Here is a 21,390-nt window from a genome sequence, read left to right on the forward strand (position 1 = left end):
CAAAAACGGGTGTACTTCTATGTTCACGTTCCCATGTGAGGTGTACATATTATATATGCATCTGTGTGTGTGTGTGCGTGTGCGTGTGTGCACGTGCGTCCACATGTGTGCATGAGTGTGTGTGCGCATGTGTAATGGGCACACATGCAGCTGTCCCCCGGTCCTGATGCTTTACTCCCCAGTGACCAAAGCCCTGCAGGGCTGTCCTGAGAAGGGGCTTCGTGGGGACACAATGCCACTCTTTCATCTTCAGACTCCCCCAGACCTGCCAAGGGAGAAAGAGACAAAGCAAAGAAGAAAGAGAGAGGCCTCGGCTGCTCAGACTGGAAGCCAGAAGCGGGTCTTTCTCCGCCCAGGAAGAAAGGCGGGGGAGAGCCCAAAACCAGGTACTTCTTTGCTGGGCTGCCATGCCCTCCACCAGCAGCTGTTCAGAGACTTTCTGGAAGGCATCAGCCCTCAGAGGTGGATGTCAGTGTCTTCTCCAGTGCTCATCCTGGGGCCTTTGGCTCAGTCTGACTGGTTCACGTGGCACTGGCTTCCCCTAGAAATTTGAAGGGGTGGGGAGCATGCCAGCCATGTAGCCCTGGCATTGTTCGCCCTTGAGATACTCACAGGGGCCAGGCACAGTGGCACATGACTGTAAACATAGCACTCAGGAGCAGGAGGAAAAGAACGACATCTTCCTCAGTCCCTGTAATCGGGAGTCCCCCAACTTCTTGGGGTTTATGTTTGGCCACCTGGTAGTTAGTAGGTTGGTGGTGGGTATTGTCACACTGCAGACATACACCTTCAGAATCTTTCAAATGCCTCAATGCACAGACTTAAAAAGCATTTGTGTGTGTGTGTGTGCATATGACGGCCAGGGGATAACTTGTAGGAGTCTATTCTGTCCTTCTCCCACGTGGATTTTTGGTACCAATCTGGTCTTCAGGCTTGGCATCTCCCTCTCCTCCCCTTCTTCTCTCCCCTCCCCCTTTTCCATCTCTCATCTCCTCTCTCCTCCCTGCCTCCCCTCTCCTCTCTTCCTGTCCCTGTCGCCTCTCTCCACAGTGCTGGGGGTGGAACCCAGGGCCTCCCCATGCTAGACAAGCACTCTACCACTGAAGTACAGCCCGGTCCTCACACACACCGCTCTTCCATAACTTCATGGAGGGCTGTTGCATAATACATATAATAAGGAAGTAAGGGATGCAGCGGACTGGGAAATGTGAGCTGTGGAATTAGGAGAATTAGATAAGAGGAGAGTGAAACTGTAGTTTACAAACAAGAATTTTATAAAAACAGTGGAAGGAAACAGAGCATTAGAAATCAGAAGTTTCTCAGTGTGTTTTGAAAAGTGAAAATAGTTTTTGGTTTTTTTTTTGGTTTCTCGAGGACAGGGTTTCTCTGTGTAGTTTTGGTGCCTGTCCTGGAACTCACTCTGTAGCTCAGGCAGGGGTCGAACTCACAGAGATCCACCTGGCTCTGCCTCCTGAGTGCTGGGATCAAAGGCTGTGCCACCGCTGCCTGACTGAATATAGCATTTCTGTAGACATCTGTTTTCTCTCTTGTACTGCTGTCAGGTAGGGGTGGGCACTTCTGGACGGACCTCCCTTCCCCTGGCTGCTGTGGCCCAGGGAGACTCCCTCATCCTCTGCCCATCAGGCCTGGCTCCAGGGGTCCCTCTCCCCGGAGAGCACTGCTGCTGTCAGACCACACAACCATCATCTCCAGTTTTGTGTCTTCCAGGAGAGACTCTGTAGACTCCAGGTCGTCCTCCACCTCCTCTCCAAAAAGGCCGTCTGTGGAAAGGTAAAGGAAGCCTCTGACTTCTCCCTGGCTAAGGGCCTTGTACATTGGGATGGGAGTGAGGGGGTGGAGGTCTGCTCAGCAGGGGAAGCCTGAAGCAGGAGAAAGGAGGAAACCCCACACACTATGTTACCTCCAAATCCTAGGACCGGCAGGTGTGACTGCTGACAGGTCGCTGTCACCCCAATACTGAGTACCATCCCCAAGGTCAAGCTGAGCTCAGTAAGGACAGCCAGGGCTCTACAGAGAAACCCTGTCTTGAAAAACAAACAAACCAAAACCAGTATTTTGGAGACAGGAGGATTACTGTAAACTCAAGGCCTGCCCAGACTGTATAGTAAGAGGTAGGGGAGCTGGTTACGCAGGTATTGGGGTCATACCTAGTCAAGGGTCCTAGGTGTGTGAAGCCAACCTGAGAGAGCCAAGGAACAGTGACAGAGTCTGCAGGAGCAGACTGGGGGAGGCAATGCATGGATGAGTCCAGTCCCACGCGGCTCCTTTAGAAACTAGGGCCACTGGGTTGGGAATGGCCTCACAGGAGTTAACAGGCTTTTGCTGGTGGCTGCATCAGAGTGGATTGGAGAATTAAAAAAAGTTCAGGTCTTCTGAGCTGGGTGGGATGACAATGCACTTGAGAGGCAGAGGCAGGGGGATCACCAGTTTGAGGCCTAGATCTGGAAATGTTGGATTTGAGCTGTCTTAAGACATTTTGGCTAAGCAATTGAATCAACAGAGTAAGGAAGCTTGGGCTGGACATAAAAATTTGAGTCATTAGTATGTAGCTGACATATTAGGCTAGAAACCTGAGTGAGGGCACCAAAGAGTTTGTGGGTGAAGGAATGAGTACAAATTGGGGTCCAGAAGAAGGGAAGTCAAAGGTCAGAGCAACCAAAGAAACATACCCAAGGGAGAGCCAGGCAGGCTGGCAAGTTGCCTAGTGGTGAACAGAGAGAAATGGGGCAGATCTAGGAGCCATACTGAATCCCCGGCTGGCCTGCCTGGACACTAAGGGTATATTGGATTATAGGAGAATGTCTTGGATGATGCACTATTTTGAAACCTCATTTTAGTAACAGTAAGATTGCCCTTGGAAAGAGTAGGAGGACAAAAATGTGGTCATTGAGAGCTTTATGAAGATTTACCAGACCTGGGAGGTTGACGCAGATTCAGTGTGGTGAGAAGTGGCAGCCCCAGCTGGCAAGTAGAGGCTCCTGAAGTGTGCCTGAGAGTCTGAGGCTATATCATCCTGCCTCTGAAGAAAAGAACTCTGCAATCAATTAGTAATGTCTGCAGAGGGCAAGGAAACAAGCTCCAACATCATCCTGTTCTCCACTGGTTCTCCCTAGGAGGCTCCATGGGGAATACTCTGTGGATGAGGGGTGGAGGTGGGGAGACACTGCTGGTATTTAATTGGAAAAGATGCTAAATGTCATAGGACATGAGGCTAGCTCTGAGGGAAGGATTTCTACTTCCAGAACTCCTTTCCCAACTGCCTCCTGGGTCCTCCATAGTGCTTTCTTTTTCTTCTGAAAGCCAACCAAGCAGAATGTATCATCTTTCTGGTAGCTGTACCATTCCCTGTCAGTTAAGAATCAGTATAGGCAATCAAAAGGCAGACGCAGGTCTTAATCCATCTTATCTTCTATTTGGACTCTTGTACTTTCTACCTCTTCATTTTTGTTTTCTCTCTTTCCCTCCTCATCTCTGTTAGATTATTTGAGGCAGCTGTAGAGAGACGGAAGGCAGAGAGGAAGAGAGGCTTGGTCTGACCCTAGGTGGACCTTGTTAATTCATGGCCAGGGGCATCTTTGTTTCCACATGTGCGAGTAGCCAAAATGCCTACATTAGAAGATGGGATGCAGCCCCTTATAGGGGCAGCAATGACTCCCATGGTCCGCAAGGGAAGCTGGGAAGTGTAGTCTTTCATCAGGAAACTATCAATCTTGCTGCTGAAAGGCCGGCTTTCAGCAGGTCAGAGAAACTGGAGAGGAGATGTGGACTAGGCTAACTACTGGACAGACAGACAGACACATGGGGACTTTTTCTGAGGGCCAAAGCTTAATTCTTCATTTTACTTTTCTTTCTGCTGCTTGTTCTACACTATTCTTTCTCTGTTCTGTTCTTCTGCCCTGATGTTTTCCTCCTTCTTTCCAAATGTTCTTCTTCTGTATCTTCCCCGATGTTATCTCTCTGCATCTTTCCTTCTACATCTCTTATTTTATCCTTTTATACATCCCAAGACAAAAATTTCTATGCAAGAAAAGATTGCCTCATAACCACAAGTTACATGTTTTCCAAAAACAAATTAAAATCTTTACATAGGAAGAAATCACATGAAGATCACATTACATGTTTTCCTAAGAAGCCCACAAGTAGTTAAACATTTTTCTTTGTATTCATTTTCCCACCATAACATCTTGCCTCAAAGCAATGATTCTTTTATTACTGATTCACAAAGTTTTAAGCAAGCCAAGTATATTTTAGCCAGTTCCTTTTGTACTGGCAGCTGATGCTTGTGGCTTCAGGGTAGCAGATTCTTATCCTTATAAAAAAAACTTTCAGCAAGTGGTCAGCTAACCATCTATTTTTCTTTACACATAATAGGGTCATTTAATTTCCTTTCACAAGTTTGTTTTTTCAAGGTGCATACTGGGACCTGTGATTAATTCTGTAAGTTACATGACCAAGAACTCAGGCCTAACCTTGGGTGTAGGGACATAATTGTTTTCTTTAATCATCCGCCTGTTTTTCCACAGGCAGCATTCACGGGTCTATAATGCATGGAACTTCCTTGTTTTTAATTTTCATCTTTGGTAAATCTCATACCTAACAAAGGGCAGGTGACTGTTAGCCTATTTTTGTCTTTTTTTTTTTTTTTTTTTTTGTATCTCTTACTGGAGAATTGGCAGAATAACCTAAACCATTTTCCCAATCATCTTTACTGTCTTAACCACCTGCATCTTTTAGGCTAACTGAGAAAGTTCAGTTATATCATAGATCTAACCAGTCATCATAGCTCTAAAAGAATCGTCTTCAGCCGGGCGTGGTGGCGCACGCCTTTAATCCCAGCACTCGGGAGGCAGAGGCAGGCGGATCTTTGTGAGTTCGAGGCCAGCCTGGGCTACCAAGTGAGCTCCAGGAAAGGCGCAAAGCTACACAGAGTAAACCCTGTCTCGAAAAAACCAAAAAAAAAAAAAAAAAAGAATCGTCTTCATTATGATCTGCAAGTAAACTGCCCAGCAAGGAGTGGGGTTTTCCCATGAAACAGTCACACTGTACTGGATACAGTGGGACCCCTTCACATAGTAATCACAGCATGCCTAATACAGCGGGAACAGGACAGGCAGCAGCAAGCAGGAAGAAGCACGGCAGAAGCGAGGGGCATTCTGGGAACAATCCTTCCGGGACTTTGCCTCTGCAGGGTGGACCCAGAGTAGCTTTGCTATCCTCTGGACTGTATCTGTGAGCTCCGTTGCTGGCTGCAGCTCCTCTGACATGGCCACCATCACAATCTCTCCCTCCCTTTCCCTTTCTTCTCCTCTCTTCTCCTTTTCCTACCTCCTCATTCCTTTTCACAAGATCTCTGTTGAGGCTGACCTCAAACTCAGAATCTTCCTGCCTCAGCTTCCCACATGCTGGGATTACAGGTCTATGTTGTCATGGCCAGCTCTGTTTAATCTCATTCATTCATTCATGCATCTGTTCATTTGTTCAGCAATCCCAGCTGCTGAGCATGCCTTTGCAAACCCACCATCCCCTAGGCATCAAGGACATAGTCACACCCTGGATGACTAGTGCAGAGTGTAGCCAACTTGACTACCTGCCTGCCTGAAGGGGCAACACTACCCAGCCCTAACCAAGGGTTCCCTTATGAAAATGCACATCCAGTGTGTCTTTAAGAGTTTGTTGTTGTTTGTGAGACAGGGTCTCACTATGTAACTGGGGTTAAAGATGTGTGCCACCAGGATCTCACTGTGTGAGGACCCTGGCTGACCTTAAACTCCCGGGCTCAAGCAGTCTTATTGCCTTAGCTTTCCAAATAACTGAGTGTACAGACATGTGCCACCGTGCTTGGCTGTCACTCTTCAGTTTTTTCTTTTTATGTGTAGCATGCATTCGTGTGTGTATGTGTGTGTGTGTGTGTGTGTGTGATTATGAGTGTGTACATGATGTGTGGGTGCATGTCATGGGGTCAGAGGACAACTGTGTGGAGCTGGTTCTCAATTTCTATCCTTATATAGATTCTGAGGATCAAATCCAGGGCATCAGACTTTTGTGGCCATCTCTCTGGCCCTGATCTTCCAGTATTAAACTTATTATTATTTGATTGGTTGGTTGTGTACACGTGTGTGGACATACACATGGAGGTCAAAGGGCAGCCCGTAGGAGTTGCTTCTCTCCTTCCACTGTGTGGGTTCCGGGATGGAACTCAGGTGGTCAGGATTAGCGGCAAACAACCGTCTCTCCATCCCACAATCTTCCAGTTTTTTGCGTTGTTTTTGTTGTTGTTAAGTTTGTGTGTATATGTGTCTGCTTGCATGAGTTTATATATGTGCACCATACATGTGCAGAAGGTCAAGGCCAGGAAAGGGCATTGGCTCTGGACCTGGAGTTACAGGTGGTGGTGAGCCACGCTGGGACGGTAACAGATCCCCTGCAAGGAGAGTCAGCTCTCTCCATTGCTGAGCCGTCTCTCCCAGTCTTCCAGGTTTTTAGGAAAGCTAGACATTCATAGTCTTCAGAGGAAATTTCCAATTGTAAATATTGGCCACACGTGCAGATTTTTTCTGGGACACAACAGGACACGGTACAGAGGTCACACACCCAAATGCTAGCTTGGATTCTTTGGACCCACAGCTTGGGTTCAGTGGAGTGGCTGTCTCTGCAGTGGGAACACAGGGAGAGTGTCAAGGCGTGCCTCACAGAGGAAGGAGAATTTGAGCTGGGATTGGCCTGCTAACTCAGAGGACAGTGTCAGGCGTGCCCTGGGAAAGTGGTGCAAAAGTGTGACATAAGGAATGAACAGGTGTTCTGGGGACTGTGCTGTAACACACATACACACACACACACACACACACACACACACAAAGGGCTCCATTGTAACAGAGAAGAAAGTTGCATTCAGATCTGGACTTTGGCTGGGCAGCTTTCTGCACACTTGCAGTAACTAAATTGCCCTCAAGGTGGCAAGCAAGAGCAGCAAACAGGGCCCCCAGGTGCCTCTGCCAGGCACTGGGCAGGATTTTCTGAGAGCTGGCTCTAGTGCTCAGACTGAGGGTGAGGCTGACAGACCTGGGAGCAGAAGGAGGGTGCAGCAGCTGAGCATGGTGGCACACGCCTTTAATCCCAGCACTCGGGAGGCAGAGGCAGGTGGATCTCTGTGAGTTCAAGGACAGCCTGGTCTACAGAGTGAGTTTCAGGACAGCCAGGACTATACAGAGAAACCTTGTCTTGAAAACAAAACAAAACAAAACAAACAAATCAACAAAAAAGGGAAGTGCAGATAAATGCATCTAACCCCTGAGTCTCACTAATGATGCCCTTTCCGGAGTTTGGCAGTTCCTAATGATATGAACACGACTGCCTGGAACAGCCCAGACACAAAATCTAGGCAGCCAGCTCCTAGCCAAGCTGGAAGGCACAGAGCCAGGGTCCTACCAGGAAGGCAGGGGAGATGCTCCACCTTGCATGGTAAGGAGACTTTGGAAAACGCTCGCTTCTAGACAGTGAAATACATTGGCGGAACTGGAGAGGCAGACAGACAGCCCTGTCCCATGTAGCTCAACCACTTGGAAGCTGGATGGATGACTTCAGACAACTCAGTTTCACTCTGTGAGACTTGCTCTATTGATCTGTGGAGTGGAAGTAATTTTGACTCCCTAAGGTCATTGTGAGGATCAGATGGTGAGATGGAAGGCCTGGCGTTGTTCCCAGCCCACGCCCACACTCTGCAAATGTGGAACAGTCACATTCATATGCAGTATGAGTAACCGGATACTTTTTTTACTAGAATTTTCTTAGGTCCTTTTAGACATTACAACACACCCATAAGAGGGGGGCCACTGTTATTCCTATTTTACATGTGAGAAAACACATATGGGGTAAAAGAACCCACCCAAGGACGTAGAGCTACAAAGTGAGTGGCACACCAGGCTTTGGAATTACCTCTGAAGCCTAGATATGCAGTGTGCATGCGCGCACATGCATGAGTTCTCTCTCTCTCTCTCTCCCTCTCTCTCTCTCTCTCTCTCTCTCTCTCTCTCTCTCTCTCTCTCTCTCGCTTGCGCGCGTGCATGTGTGTGTGTGTGTGCGCGCACACACGCACACACACACACACACACACACACGCACACAACTTTGGGGAATTGGTTCTCTCTTTCTACCATGTGGGTTTCAAGACTTGAAATCAAGTCATCAGGCTTGGTAGCAGCTGTCTTTATCTGCTAGACCATCAAAGCCTAGGTTCTTTTTTTTTTTTTAAAAAAGATTTATTTATTTATTGTGTATACAGTGTTCTGCCTGCATCTAGAAGAGGACATCAGATCTCATTACAGATGGTTGTGAGCCACCATGTGGTTGCTGGGAATTGAACTCAGGACCTCTGGAAGAGCAGCCAGTGCTCTTGACCTCTGAGCCATCTTCTAACCCAAAGCCTAGATTCTTTAGGGACTGGGGTATGAGACTGGTCCTCATTATGTAGCCCAGTCTGGAACTCATAATCCTCTTGTCTGGGCCTCCTGAGTACTGGAATCCCAGGGATGTGCTACCACACCCAGCTCTGGAGCTTGGATTCAAACTCAGTGCAGGCATTCCAAACACGACAGCTGTCACTACTGTCTGCCCAACGCCCTGTGCTGTGGAGTTCCTTTACATCAGTGGTTTCAACCTTCCTAACGCTGCGACCCTTTAAGGCGGTTCCTTATAACTTATGTTATAGTGACCCCCTGACCATAAAATTATTTCCATAGCTACTTTATAACTGTAATTTTGCTGCTGTAATGAATTATAATGTAAATATTGGATATGCAGGATGTCTGATAATGTGACCTCCAAAGGGGTCACAACCCACAGGTTGGGAATATGCTCTATTTGTTGTGTATGTTCCTTGGTGAGCCTTGGACGTTACGTGTGCCGGGCCACACATATCAGTAAGGACTTCTTTCCGCTGAGGAGATGGGAGAGAGAATCCTCCTGTAAACCCAGGGAGTAGGGTTACTTACTGCTTTCCAAAAAGGATATACCTCCCTCCAGATGAGCTCCATCTGCACTCCCTGGTCCTTCATCGCTTTATGATCAACTCCTTCTGTCCGGTCCTTCATCGCTTTATGATCAACTCCTTCTGTCCGTCATGCATTCAGCAGGGGTCATCGAGCTCTTGCTGAGTGTGGAGTTAGAGGAGTAACTGAGCCGCATGGTCTCTGTGTGGACTGTCATTTGAGGATGGAAGCAGACAATGTTTATAAACACGTGAGCCAGTTAATTATAGACGTGGGTAAGTGCTGTGCGGTAAGAAAGCAGGGTAGAGACAGTCTGTCTTGCCTACGGTGATGGGGAACAGCTCCCTGAGGGTATGGCCTTTGGGCTGAGACCTGACTGACAGGTAGGATGGACTTTGTGTTTTTAACTCTGGGAAACGCCCGCTACTCAGTCAGTCAGTCGGTCCTACTCTCAGACAAAACTCTTTACGGCTACTGGGGTGTGGAGGTGCGCGCCTTTGATCCCAGCCCTAGGGAGGCAGAGGCAGGCAGATCTCTGAATTTGGGGCCAGTCTGGTCTACAGAGTGAATTCCAGGGCAGTGAGGGCTACCCAGAGAAACCCTGTCTCCAAACACCAACATAAACAAAGGAAAGAAAGAAAGACCGGGAGATAGCTCAGCAAACACACACGCGGTCTAAAGCACCGGTGAGAAGCTGGACACGTGGTACATGTGTATGTTTATGTTCCCAGTCCTGGAGAGACAGAGACAGCTCCCTGGCTGGCCAGCCTAGCCGAAAAGTGGTGAGCAAGGTCACAGCAAGAGATTCTATCTCAGAAAATAAGGTGCGTGACTCCAGAGAACACCTGAGGTTGGCTTCCAGCTCCCACACACATGGACACACACATTCACACAAATACCAAACACAAAAACCAGCCAGTTGGGGCTGTAGTTACCAACATGCTTGCCCAGCATACTCAAAGCCTGGGTTCAGTCCCTGGCACCTCATAAACCAGGCGGGGATAGACACCTATAACCTTAGCAGCTGGGAGTGGAGGCAGGAGGATCAGAAGTGCATTGTTATCCTCAGCTACTTGGTAAGTTTGAGGCCAGCCTGGACTATGAGATTTTTATTTTTTTTTTCCATCTGGTCTCTGCAGTAAATGGGATCACTGTAGACAATATGCCAGAGACAGTGAAAGTGTTGGCACACAGCCCTGAGCTGTGGTCTTGGTGAGTCATTTCAGGTACAGCTCAGTGAAGGGATCTGCCAAGCTTGTTTCTTTGTTTGTAAATAGGGTGGTGAGGGTGCCACCAGGGACTCTTATAAGGATGAAATGTTCGAGAAGTGCCTGGCACAACTCTGGTCCTTGCTGAGTCAGGCCTCTTAGATGGTGGTAGAGAAGCATTACCCAGTAGACTGAGCTCCTGGAGAGGAGGCTGCCCCCCTTGGCTGCTTGTTCTCAGCAGTTTCTGGAGAGTAGGGACCTGATAAATGATGGATGGGTGGGTGGGCGTGTGGGTGGATGGATGGTATAAACGTATGCAGTGCCTGATAAATATGGGATGATGAGATAAACTTATAGTCATAACATAAATATATAAGTAAAAATATAAACATAAATATAACAATAATGTAAACAACCAGCATAGTGCAGAAGAGCTGGGAGCTGGACCATTGAGTGTCCCTTGTTCTCTATCAAGTAGAGCATAGTGGTTGGTGAGGAGCCTGGGTTCCAGAAGCTCGAATGCTTGGGTTTGAGTTTCTACAGGCTGCCAGATGTGTGACCAGAGTCAAGCTCTTATGTTTTAACTCATTTTTTGTTTTGTTGTTTTTAGGCAGGGTCTTGCTGGGTAGCCATGGCTGGCCTGGAGCTTACTCTGTAGACCAGGCTGCCCTTTGAACTCACAGAGATCCGCCTGCCTCCGCCTCCCGAGAGCTGAGATTAAAAGGCGTGCGCCACCACACCGGGCCTCAAGCTCGTCTTCATAACGCATCTTCCTTCTTTCTTTTTTTGTTTTTTGTTTGTTTGTTTTCGAGACAGGCTTTCTCTTGTGTAGCCCTGGCTGTCCTAGAACTTACTGTGTAGACCAAGCTGGCTTCAAACTCAGAGATCTGCCTGCCCCTCCCTCCTGAGGGTTGGGATTAACTCATCTATTTCTAAGGTGGCAGCTCTAGTGTGGGATAAGAATAGTGTGGACCTCCTGACAATGCTATGAGGATTAAATGGGATGACCGTTGTCAAAAATCTAAAACAGCCTCTGCCTCAGAAGGGAATAATGGGAATTAGAGGAGAGCATCCATGGAAACATCTGGAATGCTCCTCTCCATAAGTGGTTTGTTTGCCTTATGTTAACATGCCCATTACCGACTGTCATCCTCAGATCCAACAGCAGCAGATCTAACGTGGAAACTCCCAAGACCCCCAGCAGCCCCTCAACTCCCACATTTGCCCCCTCTGTCTGTCTCCTGGCCCCCTGCTACCTCACAGGGGACTCTGTCCGGGACAAGTGTGTGGAGATGCTGTCAGCAGCCCTGAAGGCAGAAGGTGAGGGCTTGGGCCGGGGGTGAGGGAGGAGAAGTGGAGGCCAGATGCCATTTGTTTGTTTGTTTTTGTTTGTTTGTTTGAGACTGGTCTCCAGTAGGGGTATAGAGATGCCCTTGTCAAGAGGCGTCCCTGGCAAAGTCACACGGGGCTGATGTCTTTCCTGGTCTCTTTTAGATGATTTCAAGGACTACGGAGTCAACTGTGACAAGCTGGCCTCAGAAATAGAAGACCATATCCTCACGTCACGTAGGGCTAGGCCTGCCTAGACTGTCTAGTGGGCGGGGTGTGGGAGCAGCTCTGGGGACAGCTCCCTGCTCTGCCCTTGAACCAGAGCTCCTAAGTGCAGCTAATATTGCTGTTAGGTCTCACCCTGCCCCTCAGTGGGTTCCCTGGGTTTATCTGGTGGCAGGTGATGCACCAGAGGCCCAGGGAGGAACTGTCAGCTCTCAGAGCTCCTGCAGCTGAATGGAGCTGCAGAGCTGGGGTTTGAACCCTGAGAATGTGACTCCAGAACCTGAGGGCTTAGTTGCTGTGCCAAAACGGGCCACGTTATGCAGGCCTCAGCTGGTCAAGTCATTGCCTGCCAAATCTGAATGAACAGAAGGCAGCATGCTTCATGCACGGTGTCCCCCTCCCTCCTCTAATACTCTGAACTGGGGAACTGCGCTCTGTGATGCCATTAGGTGGGCATTGTGCCAGGAAACTGACACTTCTTGACTCTTAATGCTCCCACCCATTCCTGTGGTGCATGCTGGTGTTCTCATTGTATACACAGGGAACCAAGGCTGGGAACTCCAAGACATCACAGCTGGACTGAAAGTCTTGGTCTACGGTCCTCTGTCTAAGAAAGTACATTCTTATAATAGAATATCACTATGTAGCCCTGGCTTGCTAGAACTCCCTCTCTATGTAGACCAGGCTAGCCTCAAACTGCCTGCCTCTGCCTCTAGAGTGCTGGGATTAAAGGCACACACCAGCATTCCTGGGGGATCTATACGCTCATACATATGTACTTTCCCCACTGATTTCACCTCCTGATTTTCCACCTTTTTTTTTTTTTTCTTTTTTAAAAAATAGCCGGGTGGTGGTGGCGGCGGTGGTGGCACATGCCTTTAATCCCAGCACTCGGGAGGCAGAGCCAGGCGGATCTCTGTGAGTTTGAGGCCAGCCTGGGCTATAGAGTGAGTTCCAGGAAAGGTGCAAAGCTACACAGAGAAACCCTGTCTCGAAGAAAAAAAAAAAACAGAAACAAAAACAATTTATTTAACTTTATTTTAGGTGCATTGATGTCAGATTCCCTGGAACTGGAATTATAGACAGTTGTGAACTGCCCTGTGGGTGCTGGGAATTGAACCTGGGTCCCTTGAAAGAGCAGCTCTTAACTGCTGAGCCTTCCACTTTTTTTCTTTGTTTTGTTTTTCAAGACAGGGTTTCTCTGTGTAGCCCTGGCTATCCTGGAACTCCCTCTGTAGACCAGGCTAGCCTCAGACTCAGAGATCTGCCTCCCAAGTGCTGGGATTAAAGGCGTGTGCCACCACCAATCACCTTCTGACTTTCATCGCCCTGTGGAGACAGCGGAGGTGACTTACTGTAATACGACTCTACCACAAGAGAAGATTTGCTTCTTAGGGAGAATAGTGGCTTGCCACTGAAAGGATGTTGTACTTTCTCTCACTGCAGACAGAGGTCTACATGTCTAAGATGAAGTGTGGAATGAAGGGGGCCGAAGCTCCAGGCGAAAAGGATTCTCAGTGTCACTTGTGACGTGTGACTGGCTCTGCCTGGGAGGTCAGGGACCAGGCTGCAGGCAGCTAATTGCCTGTTTCTGTCTCCTGCCTGCAGCCAACCCTTGGTCTACCCCGGCATTGCCTCTATTAGCCATTATTCATTGATTATCCAGCCATACCTCAACAAATTTTGTATTTTCCAGTCTCTCAGCAAATACATTCTCACCATTTTCTGTCAGTTCAGGAACCCAGAGCTTCGGGGGTCTCAGGACTTCATCCTCATTGTCTCCGGAATGGTCAGTGGCTTCCAAGCCCAGTTTGAAGCAGAGTGGGTGGCCTGTACCTGGTCCCACTTCTGGCCTTCTCCCATGTGCTTCCTCCATGGTCTGTCCCCCTTGGGAGGAGAGTCACTAAAGCCGCAGCAAGCCAAGGGGAGGGTGAATACAGGGCCCATGTGCTTTGGGTCCCTCAAAAGATCTGTCCTCTGTGGAGTGACCCTGAACTAACATGGCATGGGTGAGGCATGAGTGTGACCCTCCGACTCGTCCCCAGAGTCCTCAGGACTACTTTCCACCTGGTCCTCCCCGATGACACTGGTGTGTGCAGGAGGAAGCAGAGAGGCTGGTGTCCCCAAGCATCCCCTGGGATCCACAGATCCACACTACAGAAGTTCGGGATGGCAGTTTTAAACTCATAGTCTGGCTCCCGAATGCTTTGCGGTGGAGTCTCTTATTTCCACAGTCTTACTGTACAGATGACATTAAAACAAAGATGGACAAAAGCCACAGCTCCACCTCCTACCCACAGTCCCTGAAAGTCAGCTGCCCTGCGCTGCATGTTGCCCTGGTCTCTGTCTCGGCTGTGCTTTTTCCCAGCAACAGCTTTGTCTTGCTTCCTTCTCTTGGCTCAGGAGACCAAGAGAATGAGGCTGGCCTCCCCAGCCCTGCCCTGCGTCTCCAGAGGGGGAGGGGGCGGATCTGGGCTGCTGGGCTTGGACAGTACTAACTGTGGTCCGTGGCTGGGGGTGACTTCCTGCCCATGAGGGAGCAGAGAATGGCTGTTAAGAGGAGGCCTGGCTTGCAGCCCTGGCCCCAATAGGACTTTGCCCTCTGACCTTGAGCAAGGACCGGAACCCTTTCCAAGCCTCAGCTTCCTCATCTACTTGCGGGAGAAGTAACTGGCCAGTCATTCCCAAAGTGGATCCCTGGGATGAAAGGCTGTGTGCCTAAGAGGGAGGGAGAACTCCGAGCAGACACGGGGGTGGGGGTGGGGGTGGGGGGGTGAGGTTGGGGGTGCGGCTCTGTTGGTAGAGTGCTTGCCTATAATTCTAGCACCCAAGAGAAGGAAGCGAGAGGACTAGAGAGTTCTCCACTGTTCTTGGCTCCATCATCCTCAGCTGCATAGAGAGATCTAGGCTACACTAGACTGCAAAAGACCTTGTCCCAGAAGAAACTGGAGGTGGCCAGGGAGAACAGGACTGCCCACCAGATTTTGTTGTTGTTTTGTTTTGCTTTTTGGTGTTTTGAGGCAGGGTCTCCGTAGCCCTGGCTGTTCTGGAACTTGCAATGTCGAGCAGGCTGGCCTCAAACTCACAAAGATCTGCCTGCCTCTGCTTCCCGAGTTCTTTAGGTGTGCACCACCACGCTCGGCTCCGGCGGTTTGTTTTTGCACTTCTCGGAGCCAGGAACACGTGGCTCTTGACCTTTTCCTCTGGCAGTTGCTCCCCAGCTCTGGGGTCCTTTCAAGCTAGAGGTTACCCTCATTATTCTCATGGGAGCATCCGTGAATACGGACATGTTCCAGACCCCACACTGCTTCCTTATGTGTAACGGACGGCTCAGTGATGCCTCCTAACAGCCCTGCTTTTTGTTTTTGTTTGTTAGCGTTTAAACAAAAAAAGGGAACTGAGGCACAGAAGTCATGTGACTCACCTGAGGTCACAAGAGAGACTCAGACAAACCAGGATGCCTATCCCCAGAGTCCCTGATACCACAGTGCTTGCTATAATCTGGTCTCCCCTCTGTTCCTGTCTCTGATACCTGGCTGACCCCAGTGCTCAAACCAGATGCCCATGAAGTGGAGGCCACAGAGATGACCCCTGGCCCCTGTAGCAGGCTCCCATTCCCCCATGCTCCTCCATGGATGGCAAGATGGCCCTTGACCCAGACACATATCTATCAGGAACTCAAGAGCACAGATATGAAGTACCGGAACCGTGTGCGCAGCCGCATCAGCAACCTGAAGGACCCCAGGAACCCCGGCCTGAGGCGGAACGTGCTCAGTGGGGCCATCTCCCCAGGGCTCATTGCCAAGATGACAGCAGAGGTGAGGAGGATCACGGGGCCTTGGTGCAGGGTCCTGGCCAGGGCCCTCTTGCTGCCTAGTTCTGAGAGCAGTGGATGTAACTCTAAGGACATGATCTAGGTGCTCTTTCAACAGGTCCGGCCCAGCCCCCACCAGTTTGTAAGTATTGAGGGTCATAGGAGACTCTTGTTGGACCCACTTATTTCAGACCCTACATCTTTGAAAGATCTTTGGCACACTCTTGGGTGTGATCAGCTTCCAGAGCTACCAGGGGACTTCCCATCAGTCTTCAGATGTTGGAGAAATGAAGAGACCTAGAAAAGGCGAGAGGAAATGTGTTAAGCTTCTAAAGACTGAGTGGGATTCAGGGTGTTTTGGTGGTCCAGAGCGGAGGAGCATGATGTATGCTCTGTGCATAATGTATGGAATGGGTATCTGAGGTGTGTGTGTGTGTGTATGTGATATTGTATGTTGTTGTATATGTGATGTTGTGTTTGTTATATATGTGATATACAAAGTGAGTGTTTGTGGTGTGTATGACAAATGTATGGTTAGAATGTTTAGTGTGTGAGTGTGATATAGACAGCTTTCTGTGGTATAGGTGATGTGTGGAATGTTTATGTGTATGATATGTGATACGCATATGATGTATCATTACTGCAAGTGTAGCATGGTATGAGTAGGTGGTATGGGATTAATATGAACGTGTGGTGTGTGGGCTAGAACTACATAGTGAGACCCTAACTCAAAACAAATAGCAACCACAAAACCCAGACTTTTTAAATGGAGTCCAATGGGGCCAGCAAGATAGTTCAGTAGATAAAGGAGTTTGCCAGCAAGCTTGAAGACCTGACATGTGAGTCTGGTTACTGTGGGGACCTGTTGGGTGCTGTAGCCCACAGGTCATGGTTCCCACCATCACACAGGGCTAGAGAGCATTCATAGCTCAAGCAGGCACTGGGTTAAAGCCCCGAGTGGGAGGCTATGGGACATGGGTGAGCAGCAGCCAGGACGGGTTGATTCAGGCCAAGGCCTGGCAGACAGGATGAGCACCATCCTGAAGGAATGATCCCACAGTACTAATTCCGGCTGTCAGCACCTGTTGCTGTCCTCCACATTCCCGGCTGACCTTGACCCAGCTAGAACTCCCAGACTGGACCTTCCAGCCAGGATGGAGAGGAGATTCCTCCAGGACAGGCCTTTCCCAGGTCAGGTGGGACCAGGGGGTCCACCCTCTCCTCCAGCTCTATGTTCTTGACCCAGCATGGTACTTCCTCCTCAGCTCAGACTCTAGAAACCTGGCAAAGGGCAGAGCTCCCCCACCCACCCCAAAACAGACTCATTTCTCTCCAGGAAATGGCCAGTGATGAGCTGCGGGAGCTGAGGAACGCACTGACTCAGGAGGCCATCCGTGAGCACCAGATGGCCAAGACAGGCGGCACCACCACTGACCTCTTGCGATGTAGCAAGTGCAAGAAGAAGAATTGTACCTATAACCAGGTGGGCAGAGGTTAGGTGGAGTGGGACCGGCCACAGCAGGGGAGCCCGTGAAGGTGTTGAGGGGAACAGGAACCAAACTCTCCAGGCCACTGGCAAGCTTGGAGATGCCACCTCAATGCCTTGTGGCTTTCTGGAAGAGTGTTCAGATTGTGGAATGAGCTGCCATATATCCATGGAACAGGACCAGTGTGTCCTGTCTGTCCTGAAGTGAGAGTAAGCCCCAGACCCCAACCTGCGCCACACTGACCTCCATGCACACTGCTGGGCACAGACTTCAGGAGAGTCACAGATGCTGGAAGGAAATGTAGCAATGTGAAACCCATAGCGCCTAGGCAGGCTGATGGCAGGAAGGCTTTGAACTCAGATCTGAACGTTTCTTTTCTTTTTATCATACTTTGTTATTAGGGCCTTGAATTTACTTTGTAGCTAAGGCTACCCTGGAATTTCTGATCCTCTTGCCTGCTAAGTGCTGGGATTTCATGTGTACACCACCATGATGGGCTGTTGGGTCCCAAACCTTTCTGAGGGAGTCCAGTCAGCTTGTCCAGTGATGACTAAGGGGGTTCCTGAGGATGAAGATACCCAGGAACCATAGCAGACTGGGAGGTGGGGAACAGACCTTCCCCTAAACCCCAAGAATGGCCTATTGCTAGGTTCTGTCCTTAGAGTGGCAATGTTCTTGAGTTCTAACTCGTATTTAGTGAATCTAGAACTCTCTTCGTTTCTCTTACCTGCTCAGCTCAGCAAGCAAAATTCATCAAGAGTAGCCAGGCATGGTGGCACATGTCTGTATTTCCATCACCGGGGAGTCTGAGGCAGGAGGACAGGATTGGGGGTGGGGGCGGTAAAGCCAGCCTGGGATACATAGGGAAACCTGTCTGAAGGGGGTGGGGGGATGGGTTAGAGAGATGGCTCAGTGGTTAAAGAGAGATCATTGCTCTATCCGAGGGCCAAGTTCAGATCCCAGCACCCACATTGGATGGTCCACAAGTGCTTGTAACTCCAGTTCCAGGGGATCTGATGTCCCTCTCTGGCCTCAGTGTGTGCATGCATGTATGCATGCACTGTGAGTGTGTGCATGCACATGTGAGTGTGTGCATGCACACGTGCACACACACATCTTTTTAAAAAAATTAGGATTAGGAATGGAGCTCTGTTGGTAGATCAGTGGGGTGTGGGGTGGGGCTTGAAGCAGTGGGTTTGATCCCCAGCACCACAGAGACCAGAAGTGGTGGTTCACACTAATCCCAGCACTAGGAAGGTAGAGGGAGGGGGGCTATCGAGGTGGGTCGTTAAGTAAAGATGCTTGTTGCCAACCCTCATGACCCAGATGGTAAAAGGGGGAGAACCAACTCCTGCAAACTGTCTTCTGACCTCCGCACATGCTATGACATAGGCAGCCACATACATACACACAAAATAAAATGTAATTTAATTTTTTTTAAAGAGAGGCAGGAGGATCAGAAGTTCAAGGTTAGTTTTGAATACATAAACATGAGACGCTGCCACAAGGGTGGGGAGGAAATATCAGGATCACTTTGCCCTCAGCACCCTGTGGCTACAGTAGAAATATAGTCATCCATCTTGTTTTCTGGAAGGATCTCTTGAAGCAGTCCAGTTCCAGAATTGGGGGACATCTGAGCAAGCTCCTGTGATCCTCTGTGCCTGCTCTAGATGGGGTTATGGGCGCTTGCACAACACTGGCCTTCAGAAACGAGCTGCTCACTAGCATAGTTTATTCCCCCAAAAGCTCACTACTGCCCCTCCTCCTTACTACTGCTGTGTAGTGACAAGGCTGTGCCATGCTGTGCCCCCCTGACAGATAGCTGGAGGTACATACAGCAGAGGGCTCCTCCCCCGCTGCTGATCCCAGCAGACATCACCAGGCTGGTTTTAGAGAAGCTGGGAACTCCAGGGCCTTGTGGTGGAAACCCATGTCGCTGAACCAGAGTGACATGGAGAACCAGAAACAGGACAACACAGCATAACCTGCCCCAGTGACCTGCAAGCCCCTTTCCTCTCTGGGTCTCAGCTACTTGCAGGATGACAGTAGGACCAGGTGACTTCCCAGGTACCTCCGGCCCAGACGCATGCCAGATACAGTGTGTTCAGGGGGTGAGTCTGGGAAGGCTTCTTGTAAGAGGTGAGGCTTGGAACAGAAGAAGAGAAACCAGTTTGGAAGGATCAACAAGAGTGCAAGTGCAATGGCCAGGCTGAGCTGTGGGATTCTGAGTGAGCTGGCAGACGACCAGAGGAAAAGGGATTACCCATCCATGTCAAGGAGGTTACCGAAGCCTGGTAAATGTCAGTGTCGACCTGTGGGATTTGAATCCACTTCTAAAGACAGTGGGAGCCACAGCAGGGGTGGGGGGTGGCCTTATGAATGATTCTTCTCTCTGTTAGGTGCAGACACGCAGCGCTGATGAGCCCATGACCACCTTTGTCTTGTGCAATGAATGTGGGAATCGCTGGAAGGTCTGTATGCTTGTGCCTTTCTCCCTCCCCATCACCCACAGGTGCTGCCCTACATAAGAAATAGTAATACCTACAGACAGGAAGGGGGCCCGGGCCAGCAGGCTGGAGGCCTGCCAGCCTGCAGTACGGTGACGGTGGCAGGTAGCTCCTGGGAAGGGAGTGTCAGTTTGGAAGGGCAGCAGCTGGGAAGGGTGGCAGCTCACTGTTTATTACAGTGTGGGCAAGGCCATCTGTTGAACATGGATGGGCTTGGCTTCCTGGGGACCACAGAGGGGAGGAAAAACCAGCATTTAGACCAGGCCTCTGCAAAGCGCTTTCACTGAAGCTATTGCCCCTGAACCTGGCCACACATAAGACAGGGATGCTGAGCGCTGTCACAGTGGAGTAGCCCTGAGGTGGCCTGAGTGTCCTGTCCTTCTTAGAAAGCTCTGGAAAAGCCTTCTACTACTCAGTGCTGTGACCTAGTGGCCTGGCTCCTGCAGGGGCAAGGGTCTGGTTTTCAGCCATGAGAGCCCAGCAGAATCCTCCCAGATACTGCTTGCTGGGGGCTATAGCTCAGGACTAGAGCATGTTCTGATGTGAATGAGGTCCTGGGTTTGATTTCCAGTGGAACACACACACACACACACACACACACACACACACACACACACACCACACACACACACACACACACACACACACACACACACACACAAATTATAAAAATGTAATTTAAGAAAAAAATGGAAGAGACACTAGGTGAAATGGATTTAAACATATTACCATGGCCCAGCAAAGATCCGTGTTCCATGATGGTGGCTACTATGAGGAAAGGACATTCTGTTTGCTCCTTTGTGCCTGTTGGAAAGGCAGGATCCAAGGGAGGTTGCATCTTGTCTTCTGACAGTATTTTTAGTTAATGTCCACTGCCATGTGGGACAGCTAAAGTCCAGCCGAGTGGTCTGTAACCACCATGCTATTTTTGTTGTTTTGAGACAGGGTCTTTCTATGTAGCCCTGGCTGTCCTGGGACTCCTTACCCAGGCTGGGCTGGCCTCAAACTCACAGAGATCCACCTGCCTCTGCCTCCTGAGTGCTGGGATTAAAGGCGGGCACCACCGTACCATGCCTGGCTGTATCTGCCTTCTTGTCTCTAAGACTCGAAGAGACCTCTAATGCTGTTGCCTTTTGGCTTTATAGTTCTGCTGACCGAACCCCCCACCAGGAGAGCAGTGGACAAGGTGAGGAAGATCAAGCCGCAAAAAGAGACCGTGTGACCCGGAGCAACAATAAAAGTTCAAATGAAGGAAAATGCTGAGCCCTGGATGAGGCTAGGGATTAGAGGAGGTGTGTGTGTGTGGTGTGTGCGTTTGGGGGGGGGGGTGTTCTTTTGCCAATTACTAATTAGTCATGAAAAATGATTGCGATGCTCACCTCAGCACCTACGCGGAGTGTCAGCATCAAATCAGAGGAGTCTTATCTTTGACATGACAGTGGGCTGGCGCATCTTTAGTTTCTCCTCCTCCCCTACTTAAAAATAGCAGATTGGGGCTGGGGGTACAACTCAAGGGCAGGCCCTGGGCTCCACCCAGCATGGAGTATGGAGCATTGTCCTTTCTTCTCTCCTTTCCCTCTACTCTATAAGGGGATGGATCCTTATAGAGTAGAGGGAAAGGAGAGAAGAAAGGACAAAAGCCTGGCATGGTGCTGTTTGCTTGTGATTCCAACTGCTTGGGAGGCTGAAGATGATCACCTGGGTCTGGGAGTTCAAAGCTAGCCGAGGAAACAGTGAAACCCTGTCTCTTATTTTCTTTATTTCATTTCCATTTTATTATTTTATTGTATTTTGAGAGAGGGTCTCAGGTAACCC

General features: G+C 49.6%; 1 protein-coding gene across 2 annotated transcripts in view; it reads left to right on the top strand.

The window, feature by feature from the left end:
* Tcea3 (transcription elongation factor A3) overlaps positions 1-20,832 on the top strand; it is a 29,603-nt gene extending 8,771 nt beyond the window's left edge. The window contains exons 4-11 of one of the 2 annotated variants that reach the window (XM_028875426.2): positions 254-386; positions 1,729-1,791; positions 11,370-11,533; positions 11,708-11,764; positions 15,431-15,585; positions 16,918-17,064; positions 19,468-19,539; positions 20,721-20,832. In XM_028875426.2, the coding sequence (XP_028731259.1) occupies positions 254-386; positions 1,729-1,791; positions 11,370-11,533; positions 11,708-11,764; positions 15,431-15,585; positions 16,918-17,064; positions 19,468-19,539; positions 20,721-20,729 (800 nt within the window). In that variant the 3' untranslated portion in view covers positions 20,730-20,832. The remainder of the gene's footprint in view (positions 1-253; positions 387-1,728; positions 1,792-11,369; positions 11,534-11,707; positions 11,765-15,430; positions 15,586-16,917; positions 17,065-19,467; positions 19,540-20,720) is intronic. The other variant, XM_037203079.1, reaches the window with a different exon arrangement.
* Positions 20,833-21,390: the final 558 nt, after the last annotated feature.

Source organism: Peromyscus leucopus, chromosome 2 (genome assembly GCF_004664715.2).
Source record: "Peromyscus leucopus breed LL Stock chromosome 2, UCI_PerLeu_2.1, whole genome shotgun sequence".
Taxonomy (NCBI): Eukaryota; Metazoa; Chordata; class Mammalia; order Rodentia; family Cricetidae; genus Peromyscus; species Peromyscus leucopus.